Genomic DNA, 12,891 nt, shown 5'->3' on the forward strand with positions numbered 1-12,891 from the left:
CAGAAATAGTTGAATTAAAAGTAAAAGCTATTCCTGTATTTAGTGCTTACTTGCACCTATGAGTAACTACATGGATGTTTATGACCAGCACATAGTACTATATAAAATAATATATGAAATGTATTTTCTTCACATACAAAATCTCACAAGTCTGTCAACTGTCACAGTTCTCAAATTAAGATTCTGTATTTTCCTTCAAAAATAATTTTCTGGTAAGATTAATTGCAACAGATTCTCAATGTTTTTCTTTGAGTTTCTGATTCCTTTAAATGTGGAGAAAAAAAATCTAACAACATGGGTCAAAAGCAGTGTGTGAGTACCAAACAATCCCTAAATGACAGATAAAATTATTTTATAAATTTAAATTTATAAATTATAATTCCCTGTGAGGAATGACTGAGGGAGCTGGGGTTGTTTAGCCTGAAGAAAAGGAGATTGAGAGGTGACCTTATCACTCTCTACAACCTCCTGAAAGGTGGCTGTCAGGTGGAGGTTGGTCTCTTTCTCCAGGAAGCACTGACAGAATGAGAGGACACAGTCCTAAGCTGCACCAAGGGAAATACAGGTGGGATATTAGGAAAAAGTTTTTCACTGAAACAGTAATGAAGTACTGAAATGGTCTGCCCAGGGAGCTGGTGGAGTCACCACCCCTGGATGTGTTTAAAAAAGGACTGGATGTGGCACACAGTGCCATGGTTTAACTGAGGTGTTGGGGCATTGGTTGGACTTGATGATCTTGATGGTCTCTTCCAACCTAGTGATTCTGTGATTTCAGAAGAGGCCAAGGACAAACCTTAGTCTTGTCCTAAAACAGAGTTTGGAACATATACCCACTCTCTGCACAGAGATAATCTGGCTGCTGTGTGTGCTGTTGAAGACAGTGAAAATGTAGGAAAGAATAAAATTTTGTGCTTCACCTCACTGTGTGGAACTGTGATCTCTTGCCATGTGAACCTGCATGAGAGAACCAACATAGTGGATAGAAGCAATCTGAGAAATAGCAGTTATGAAGAGTGCAGAACTAAGTTCAGCAAGTTTTGTCTGTCTGCTTAGCATCTGCTTTTCCTCTGCCAGAAATAGCAGTTTCATAGAGTCAGAGAAGTAACTCCTGCCTGTGCAGGGACTCCTTGTGATAGAAACTAATTGCCAGAAGCAAGAGAGTTCTGGCAAGAGAACACTTGCACTGGAGTGCACTAAGGGAAAACGAGTGCATTGTGTGCCTTGGCTTGGCATTGCCTACTGCAGATCATCCTGCTAAAAGAAGCCAGAAACTGCACAGTTTATGCTCCAATGCACCCATCATTTACTTACTCTCAGCTATCCAAGCTTGCCACTTCATTGTGGCAGTGGAGCCATCACATTTTGGCTTTTTGGTCTCTTGGAACAGCAGGTTGTTCTGGCAAAGAAGGCGCTTTTTTCTTGCCCGAATGCTCTTGATCATTTATTGTGTGTCTCTTAAACATAAAAGCAGAGAAAAAGCAAAGGTCACCAAAAAACAAATGAAAAGAAGGAACAGCATCAAGTCACAAACAAAAGAATTGTTGCTGTCTTTAACCAAACATAGAAATAATTAGAAAAACCCAAGCACACAAACAAAAACACACACAAAAAAGCAAAAATAGTACCTAAAAATTCTATTTTGGAATGGAAGACCTATAACTACCCCAGGAATAAAAATTAATTTGATTTTCTGAATATAGAGTTTCTTTTTTACATATAAGAGCTGAAAAAATGTAATTCACTGCTTGTAAAATGAGCAGTTGCAGTCTTTGATATTTGTGAGAATAAGCACATATCATGGCCCCCTAACCAACAGAAACTAAAGGATTTTTAATTTCATCTTATTAAAAATATAAAAGAAACATAAAAAAAATCAGATCGAGTTCTAATTTTTGTGTAGGAAATAATGTTTGGTCTATGAGCATAAGCTTGCAGAGACATTTGGCCCCATAAGTCAGTGTATCTTTGTTTTAATTAAGTCTTACTTTCTAGGGCTTTAGAAGTATTACATTAATAACATACCTTGGTCAGAACAAATTTATACCAGTACATCATATCTATCTATTTTTTATTATTCTACCAAAGCTTATACTGGAAGTTTTTAAAAAATATATTTTTGTGGAGCTTTAATCTGGATTTAGTGTTTATCGTATGAGTGTAGTGAAAGAAATGTGCAAAAAATTTGTCACTTTATATAAACTGTATAAATGAAAAGATATTTTCCCTCCAAGTTTGTAAATATAAAAAACTATTTATAAACAAGTTAAAAATTTAAACACTTTTCATGCTTTTAACTGTCACTGCCAATCAAACCCAGCATTTATGAAAAAACTGTACTTTTCTGGAGTAATCTTTTTAATAACATTTTATTTGCCGTTCAATCAACAAATTTAACCCATTTTGAGATTTATTTAGTTTTTAATCCGAACATTTTAATTAAGCATAAAAGCACTTAGGAAGTTGAGATTTTGAGGGAGTCTTCTCAGCCATTTTTTAAAGAATGGCAGAGATTCCATAAATAATAACGGAATAGGAAACTTAGGGTTCAGTCAGCTCACATAAAAAATATCTCATTAAATCAACTCATGGAAGGCTTCAAGGCAAGATTAGGATCTGCTGTTACTTGAAAATTCCATTCAAGTTTTCCATCTCAGCCAGCCTGTGTGCTCACAAGTGTGAGACCAAAAGCAGTTAATCCTAGTAGGGAAGTAAATTAAATTTCACAAATACAAACATTGAACTGTAACATTTATCATTTGCTTCTTTCTCCATCTACTCTAAAAACAAACAAGTGAATAAATACATATTTTTTTCAATCCAATTGCATTGATTTTTTTAAACAAAATTGAAACAGAAGGTCTGCATAGTGGTTTTGTTCTGTATTCATGACATTAGCTTAAAACCACTACATGTAACAGGTTTTGTTTTCTGCTTTCTACTTGAAAACAAAGATGAAGAAAGAAAAATGGTTTATTCTCACTAATATTACTTTGGTAAGCTGGAAAAAAGCATTCTTGTTCAGCTTTCTGCTACAGATTTAATACCAGATCTATATAGTATCTCATTACTATGCCATTTCTACCTTTATAAAATATAGTATGTTTGTACATCAGGAGTCCTATTATCAATAATAGCTGCAACATTATGTTTTTCAAATTTGGAAAGAAAAGCACATTTTTGTGTCTTCTTTTCACTGATAACAGAAAAGGTGTTATTTGTTGCAAGCCTCCCAGTCCATGGAGACCATTCCCTCTGGTACTGGTGACAGGACATTTTAAACAAAACTGGATGTAGATTAGAAATGTGCATTAGAATGATTTTTCAGGAAACCTACAACCTCTGTCATGATCAGCAATATGCAAATGAGGCTACTTTAGTGTTTTTCTATTCCGAATAAAACTTGCGAATTTGGGGTCAATTTGGTTGTCCTGTTAGCACTGTATAGGACAGTTGCTTACAATGAGGAGTGTCCCATCAGCCTTTCTAGGGATCGTAAATACAGCTGACTGCAAACCAGCTTAGAAAAAGATTAATGTGTAACAATTATGAGAAATTTCTCTGTATGTGTGCATCTGGAGGAGAGACAGATCTTGGAGGAAAATCTGAGCCATTTGGTGGCAGGCTCTGATTTGCTTTTTGGAGTTGTTTTTTTTTAACTGTGCATGCATTTTTAACCTTTCCTCTTAGCTCTGTTAGCTCCCTAGTGTCCAGTTTAGACAATCTAAATATAGCATTAAATACAGCAGCTTTGTAAGTGACATTTACTCATTTATCATTTAAAAACCTACAAAAAAATAAGATTGCCCTTGTAGTTCTTGTTTCAGCCATCACAGGGCAGGGGTAGCTGGAATTTTATAGAGCTATGTGGTTTTATTTAAGCATAAACAGTTTCCCCCCATTCTCATTCCTGGCAAAACAGTACTATTTGAACTGAAACTACACAAAAACACACACGGCTTTTGGGATGGAAAATTTTGATCTAAAATATCAATATTTGACATTATAAGCATCAAAGCAAAATAAGAGACAATTAAAGCTCAGAGAATGGAAACATTAGGCAAGTTAAATACTCTTTTAAAGTACACTTTCTAGTTCATTATCCTGTCCATCAAAATAATAGTGTGCATTTATGTTAAAAGAAATGTACTGTTTTCTTACTCCTAAATAAGAAAGGTACACAAACTATAAATTAGCACTATAGACTTTCTGAACCCTTTTCCACACTGATTAGAGTGAGCTGAGTAATTTTTGATGGAGGTAAAAAACCTCAGAACCAGAGAATGCCAGTTTGCCAGACTCAGATTTCTCAAGGGAAACTCCTTGGGTGACTGCATTTTCAATGAAATACAGCCAGAAAACTCTTGTGAAAACCTGCATGCTGTCTGCTGGTTCAGCTGATGGCTGTTTGGGGTTCCTTGTCATACAGCCTGCTCAGGGCATAGGGCTCCAAGCTTGCAGAGCTTCTTGGGAGAAGTGTTACACCTTTCAAATTACTGTTGAAAAAAATTCTGTACTAAAGATTCATGTCTTCAAGGTACTCGATGTTTTATCTCTCTAATAAAGTTAGAAATTATGTTCAGTATGTTGTTAAAGCATTCCCTTAAGAGGCAAGAATTTGGTAAACTTCCTAAGTTTAATTTGAAAAACTGACAGATACAACACACTGTCATCAGCTACAGGTATCAGCTACAGATATAAAACTTAAAAATATGTGAAGAAAAATATCATAATCCCATTTACAAAATTAAAGAAGACCAAATCTACTCCAGTAACACTACACAGACAAATAATATAAAAATAAAATTCTCTACTTATTTCCTATCTAAGCAACTTTGCTATTTTTTAACAAATTGAAAACATGACAAGAAAGATATTACACATGAGTAAGAGACTTCAATAATGGACAATAAAAATTTAAAGATTATTTTTGAAATACTAAAAATTGACTCCTTCTGTGATGGTAATACGCTACATGCCTCTTGTTCCCTTCTCCAATTGTTTGGGGTGGTTTTAGACATTAGGCAAATCTAAGTAAGCTGGAACTATAACCATGTCATTACAAACTTATATAAATTCATGCAAAAGAGCTCCTATTAAATTTACTTTGAAATAAATTCTGCTCCTCCATTACATGACATGCTGTTATTGGATAAAATGCTAATATGCAACTGTCTTATGACCCTATGCATTTCATCCAGCTTTATCTTTTAGCCACTGCTTATAAGTGTTCCCTGACCCACTTGATAATCATTTTACTAAGTCATTGCAATGACATGCAGCTTAATTTCCAATCCATACTCATATTTTGTTCACAAGATTTAGCTGTGAACACTTCTTTCAAACTGTTAAAAAAGAACCACAAAATCCACTCTACAGGTCCAGATCCAAAGTGTGTTATGGCCATGTCCTTTTTTTGTTGGGTTATTTTTTTCCCCTCAAATCAGCCAACATGAACACCTACAAATGAATATTAAAGCAGAGGAAGTGATCCAGGGAAACCTCCCTGGTAGACTCCCTCAGATTCCACTGAAGTGTAACATGACAAGTTGCTAGTTAATCAAGCTAACAAGTAACTTTATTGTTCTAAAATAAAAACCCTTTTGTGGTTAAAGCTGCAAGAAACTGAGCCTAGATATTCTTTTCTTGTTGGCTCAAATATCCATAACAAAAATCTTGCAAATACCTTAAATCGGATTAAGTTCCTCTCTCCCCTTCCCTTCATGACCTCCATCCAGCCTTTTACTCTTTCACCTTCGTGCAGTGTGCTGCAGGTTGACAGTACCAATAAAATCATGGAAAGAAATCTGAATTAAGGAGGCACTTTCCAAGTTATTTTCCAGCAGGGTACTATCCTGCAGCAATGTGTGTACAGTGAAGTTGCTCATACTCCTCCAGTACAACTCTGCTGCTAAGTCCTGGGATAGGGATAATTGGAAGGCTGAGGAATGGGGACAAGTTAATCAGGCTACTGAGACAAATATGGTTTGTAACTCCCCTGTAAAGAGACAAACTTTTCATATGAAGGGGGTTTTAATACAATCAGAGTCCAGCTTTCAAATACTACGTTATTCAAAATATTAGGGTTGGAAGTATTTTCATTTTGAGTAATTTAGTTATACTCATTTCTCCAACACTGATCTATTACTTCACAGCAGATTTTTTGAAAGGGAATGTTCAGTCCCTGGCACTGTTAATCCAAATCACACAGGAAATTAAGTAGGAAAACACAGTAAATTAATATAATGCACTCAACTTGCTCTCAATTTCTAACAGCTGGAATTATAGGAGATAAACAGCATATTAACCTGAGAAAAGTATTAAGTATTTCCAAAAAGCTGGTATGCGTGGCTTGCCACATCTTCCCAGTTTGATAATCACTGTATTTGAATAATTTTACTGATGTGTTTTCTCAAGCTTGCTTAGAAAAACATTTCCAAGATATTTTAAGAGTGCATACCTCATTCAGTGTGGAATTTTTGCTGTTGGAAAAGGCAGTGAGATCGATCTAACAAGACAAATCATCTTGCTGCTACTCACCTACTTATTATTCAAGTCCTTAAAGCTAGTTACAAAGATTTTCTAGCACTTCATTTGAAGCTGCTGCCCTGGCATCCCCTCTGTTTATGAAGGCATACACTGAGAGACAACATCCATTTCTCAGCAATAACTACTAGTGGCTCCACAGCTGCTCCAGCATCTTCTCCAAATATTTCATGCTGAATTTCTTACCAGGCTGATTTGAAAGCTTAGCATCTTTCAACATGCTACTTGTGACAAAGATCTCCTGATAACCTAGTTTTCAGAATCACTACCCACTTTGCCTCATAAGACAACATATCAACATGTATGGTGGGTATAATAAACAAAATCAGTAAAAGACTTATTCAGCAGTACGTTTATAATTAAATACTTAAAACACAGTTTAAGATCTCAAGTGTTTCCTAGTCAATATTATGTCCTTTCATACACAGTTTGTATAAAAGCTCTGGCAGAAAGGAGTGGAAGGAGAGCAGGGAAGTAAAACTTCAAAGTACAGAAGTCCTTAATCATGAATTTGAGTAAGTCCTTCCCCCATGTAACACAAAAATAATACTTTGACTATTGAAAACCAACAAAAACAATGAGTGACTATATAACCTGAAAGTTGTTCTAGCGGTCTGTATGCACAGGACAGGATTTTTTTTAATTTTATTTTTAAGTTCAGAGAAGCTTATTGGATTGATCTGTAGCTCAGCACAGAACATCATGACTGTCTACAAACAAGCCCGTTTCACAAATGGCCACATCCATTTGAGTCCTATCAGATTCTACCATTAGATTTCTCAGCTGGTGAAAATATCACAATTCTTTTTGCTCTGCAGGGGTTGAAATGTAATGACATATTTCACAGAAATAACTACCATGTTTTACTTTGCAAAAGGAAGTAGCAGCAAATATTGTGCTAATACCCTGATCCAGACAAAACGAAGTTACTTTGTCCATGTACCATCCCATCTGCTGAAAAAGGCAGAGAAGAAAAAAGAGAAGCACAAGACAGGAAGTAAAGTACAGCGTAATGCAGGGAAGGGAAGTACAAATCCCTTTGATTCATTAAAATAACATTATACCCAACCTCCTCCCACTGCCACCCTCACTGAAGTTGCAAAATCAGTGGATGATTTTCTGTACAGCTCCAGCCTACTTTATTTCACAAGGTGGAACAAGGGCAGTATTTTGAAACACAAAGTACCAGGAAAGAGTATTCACAGGTCCAAATGCAAGTGAATACAGCAAATCCCAGCAGTTAAGGGATGCAAAAAGCACTAGGAAAAGAAAGGAGTATACTAGTCTATTAGTAAACCATTGACTCAAGAAAATAGAATCCCAACAGTGGTTTCATCCCTTGTTTACTTCCTCATTCTTCCTAAGATCAAGATAATTGCAACTTATTATTGCTCTCTTATATTCCTGAGGCTGCCATTTGGCAAAAATGCAAAGCTCACCTTTGGTGTGCTTTGTGGTGCCTGTATCATACTAGGAAATTCATCCACTTATGCATTTTTATTTACATATAAATAAAAAATACATTTAAGTTTGAATAATAATCTTTATTTCTTTATTAGTTTATTTGTAAAAGGTACATTGTAATCCTGAGCTACTGCTTTTATACATTTAGCATCATACAAAGACAGATCATTTACAGTTCGATCATTTACATTTATTGTGCTCCAAAATCCTTATCCGAATATCATTTTGACTTAGCAGGAACATAGATAATTTAAATTACATGTATCCCTGAAACATCCATATTAATTTACCCATCTGACCCCATTATCTAAATTTCTACAGTTGTCTAAATCACTCAGGACATTCCTTCTGAATTTAGCAAAAACTTGTTTAAAATTATAAAGATGGGCAGTGCAAGAACTGGTCCCTCAATCCTTTGTGAATACATCATTAGAAAAAACTTTCTGTTTCCGTATTCTCTTGGCAAGTCAGTGCTAAATTGACTAGATGTACTTTGATGGAATGGTCCAAGTAACAGTTTACTCATTTCCTTATTACAGCAGTTAATGAGAATTTACAGTGTCTCCCTTTGCAGTGACCAGTGTCATAACTCTCCCAAGCAGGGAAAATCTGATGTGATCAGAGGAACATACGAGGCAATCCATCACCGTCTTATTGCCATCTATGTGACACTGAAGTATGACAAACCAACCCATGAAATGCTTCCCTTAGACCCTGTCAAGGAACTTGTATGAATAACCAGAGTTAAGTTCCATAATCCGAGCATGGCTTTTAGGATTTGCCAGGTAAAAAAAACCCAAAACAAAACAAAACCCAAACAAACCAAAACCTCAGTCCCAGAATCCTTGAGGAGAAAGCATTTATCCTAACTGAAAGCCAATCCTGGATAAATGGAAATTTAATTGGACTACCAAAATAGCATCTCTCTACCTGAAAAACCTCCAAGCATACAGTGTTTACAAATGTGTCTCTAGCAACAGTGTCAGTCTTTTAAACACTCACAACTTTCATTTCCTGAATAAGGTCACTATGATCTTAGGCAAACAATGCAGTAAAGCAGTTCAAGCAAAATGCTTATTGCTTAGGTTTTAAAGCAAGCCACTTGAATATAATTTTAGTTAAAATGTTAAGTACAAATGTGAAGCTACTGTAGAAACACTTATAAACACTCTTGCTTTTGAATTCTTACTGATCATCTAGAAAAATGGCAGACGGATTTTAACATAACAAAGGAAATGTAAAACTTAATACTGTCTGTTGAAATAAAATTCAACACCTATAAAGACAGAGTTATGAACATGTAAACACAGCTTTAGTATTCAGAGCTAGGGAATCTAGCAGCAAAACAAACTATTTGCATATTATGTAGTGCAATGAACATTTGTTCTTAGAGACCCCCAGTCTTTAAACTACTTTGAACAGAATGGAATCCTTACAGGAAAGGTTTTAAAAGTGTCCAAGATGTAAGATCCAGAACTACTAGATGTTCATCTCTAACCTAACAAATTATCTACGCAAAACTGTGCTCTGGATAGCTGACTTTGATGGCTCCCCAGTAGCAGGCTCGGATGAGGCAGATTAAACCTAAGAGATAAGCAACAGCCCAAGAAACATATGTTGCGTGAAATTGCCGGGCGAAGTCTTGTGTACCAACCTAAAAAGAGAAAAAACCAGTAGTGTCAAATGTACAGCACTCTCTGTTCTTCAGGAAGAGAAAGTTATATTAAGGAGAAGCATTTCAGCACCTTTCCAACTCTGGGAAGGGAAAATCTGGTATCTTATTAGCTTAATTTTACATAACCATAGGATAATTGCACTTGAAAGGGAGATCAGGAGACCTCTAGTGCCAACTCCTCAATCAAAGTAGGGTCAACCCCAAGGTCAGACCAAGTTGTTCATGGTTTAAACCCAGCTAAGTCCCAAATGCCTCCAAGGATGGAGGCTACACAAGCCTGGAAAAATGGGAAAATGTTTTTACATAATTTTCCAATTCAGTAAGGTCAAAAAGAAGGAAAAGAAATTTGTCTCTCACTGTTTTTATTTCTGGCTTTGTTTCTATTAGGGAACCTGGAAAATCCTTCATAACTCATTTATGATCACACAATTATTCAAGTTAAAAGGCAAGTTAGAAGCATAATGAGAATTATATGTATGAATTCACTGGAGGTATTTCCTCTCATGAACTTTTCTGGGATTCCCAGGTAGAAAGTTTGCTCTAGTAACCCATACAAGATACTGGGTAAGCCAGATAGCTTTCCAAGTAACAGGGTAACAACAGAGTGAGCCTCTTCATCTGTAAATAACTTATGAACTGGTTTTACTCTTTACAGCTTGTACAAATTACAAAGACACATACTTATTTCTAGTGCATGGAATCCTATTCACCTCTGTTGCAGAGGAACTTATATTTCTGGCTATACAGCAACATGTATTTCTGGAAACCTGGAAGTCTTGAGAGCACTAGCAAGATCAAGATGTTCCAATATTTCTACAGTGAAGTGAACCATTTTTTATAAACCCGAAGTTTTTAGAGATGAAGAGTCAAATTTAACATCAGAAAAAAGATTATCAAAGTGCCAGAATACCTTTCATTAAAAAAAAAAAAAAAAATCTGGCTTATTCAGATGATTAAGTCCACAGTTTTAATAGAGATGACTAAATCCACACCAATTAGGAAGTTTTACTCAAATGCTGGGAAAAGAAGAGCTGGTCAACTAAGAGAACTACCTTTAACAGATACAACCCTGCAAATTTAGCTGCACACACAGTTGGAAATTTATTGGGGGACATCACTCACAGTTAATCCAATACCAATGAAGATGCATATCATTCCGATTGTGATATATGCACAGCAGCGCCTCCGTGGCAGCGCACTTCCCACAGATGAACTGTTAGGAAATAAATGGTATTGTAAATTAAAAACAAACAGAAAGCCCAAACTCAACCAACTAAATAACAACTACCACAGAAACCATACCCACCATCAACAGTAACTGGTCAGTCTCAATGTGGGGATGGAAAGAGAATGGCAATACACATACACCATCTTAAGTTTATAGAGTTGTAAGCGAAGTCTACAGTTATACTACAAAGTACAGAACAGAACCCACATTTTTATTTAAAAGGGAACTATTGGTGATTACCTAAAAATCTAGGTGCTTACAAGAAAGGGTATGGTGCCACACCCACAGCATGAGTGTGTTTACCTTCTGTACCCACAGCGCACCCCAGTAACTGTCTTGGATAGCCTTTGGATGGCAAAACTCAAGTTTGCTTTTCAGCTTCCATGCTGGTTGCAAGACACCCTTCAGACAGTACATCAGCATATGGCTTCAGTACTTCACTGCATCTAAGTAAACGAAAATAACTTCTACCACCCCTACATGTCATTAATAACAACCTTCACTATCCATTTCTTGGATACTCAATACAGTTCAGTGACTAAACTGCTCTGAAGATAAACACAAATCATTTTAGTCACAGACATGTAATTTTTTTCCATGTTCAACATCTCCAAATACTGATGGAGATACTTTAGGCCATTAAGTCAACCTCAAGAACATGACAAGTTCTTCTTACCTTGCAATTTCTTTCAGAGTTCTACCAAAATTTCTATGAGCTTCACAAATCACTTCTGACAACCAAGGTAAATAAATTCCCTGGAAGTTCTGTCACTCATCATCTAGACTACTAACTCCAGGACAGACAGTTCTGTCTCTACCTGCTGTGTCAAGCTATTACTTACGGTGCTTCACTCAAACAGAATATCAAATGCAAATAAAACGGTACATTATTGACCACAGGTTAAAAAATTATTGTAGAAGCTCAGCAAATACCTTTAGCAAATATATCCTGAGCCACACATTTGCAATCACATACAGCTTACTAATGAGGAAAATAGTTACATTATTTAAGTCCACTGAAACACAGTTAAAAGGACTAAAGAGGCAGAAGTGCTTTTATAAAACATGTATTATCTATCTTAGAGGTGTTTTGAAGCATCCTGAAGCATGCTATCATTAGTTAAGTATTTCATCCCATTCTGGGAGATCAAGACACCTTTGGAAATAGCGTGATGCTTTTCCTCATCTCATGATAGTTAACTTATTCAAGATAAATGCATAACAGAAAAAAAGCACTGCTAAACAACTGAAGTAGTACATGCATCATATGACTGACCAAATTTCTGGCTCCAGTTAATTAACCACATAGCAAGGGCTCATATGCTTAACATGTGACTAAAAATTTTTAAGTATTTGCCTTAGAAAGCCTTCAAATAGATTGCTTTAAGCAGCTTTACTTCAACATTATTTCTTTACAAGGAATTTCTGAAATGCTCCAAGAGGGAAAAAAAAAAAAAAAAAAACCACCACCAGAGTCCTCAAGTTAACACACAGAGCTTCATCTTTCAAGGCAAGAGTTGAATAAAGTGACTACTCATGAGCTGTTTTCAGAACAGCTGGAAAAGTCTCCAAACAGTATTGCTCATTAGCTTCCATGGGGAAATGACCTCCTTAGCAAAATCTCATGATACATAGTGAAATGGGACACTGGAGGGTGCCTGGGGTAGGATTAGGGTAAGAATTCCCTGTTGGGCAAATAATGGTATCTTACCGTCCCACACACAGCTCCACATGCTCCCTGAAAAGCCACTCTACAGCCATTCTAGAAAACGGATATGTTGTCCAATTCCAAGTTACATGAGTTAAAAATAATAAAACCAGACAATAGTTTTATAAAAGGGAAAAAGGGAAGAGACTGAGTTTGCCAAACTGACCTTAGGTTCCCTCCTTTGCAGGATTTTGTTGCTATGTACTCGAAGTTAATTCTATTACAGAGCTGGATACCATAAGATAAGCTGGTAAAAATGTCACATTCAATACA

At 36.1% G+C, this 12,891-nt stretch overlaps 1 protein-coding gene across 2 annotated transcripts in view; it reads right to left on the bottom strand.

The window, feature by feature from the left end:
- Positions 1–8,066: 8,066 nt before the first annotated feature.
- Positions 8,067–12,891, bottom strand: part of PIP4P2 (phosphatidylinositol-4,5-bisphosphate 4-phosphatase 2) — a 37,479-nt gene continuing 32,654 nt past the window's right edge. For both annotated transcript variants that reach the window (XM_066333225.1, XM_066333217.1), the window contains exons 6-7: positions 10,805–10,895; positions 8,067–9,661 (exon numbers count right to left, since the gene is read on the bottom strand). In XM_066333225.1, the coding sequence (XP_066189322.1) occupies positions 9,518–9,661; positions 10,805–10,895 (235 nt within the window). In that variant the 3' untranslated portion in view covers positions 8,067–9,517. The remainder of the gene's footprint in view (positions 9,662–10,804; positions 10,896–12,891) is intronic.

Source organism: Sylvia atricapilla, chromosome 1 (genome assembly GCF_009819655.1).
Source record: "Sylvia atricapilla isolate bSylAtr1 chromosome 1, bSylAtr1.pri, whole genome shotgun sequence".
NCBI lineage: Eukaryota > Metazoa > Chordata > Aves > Passeriformes > Sylviidae > Sylvia > Sylvia atricapilla.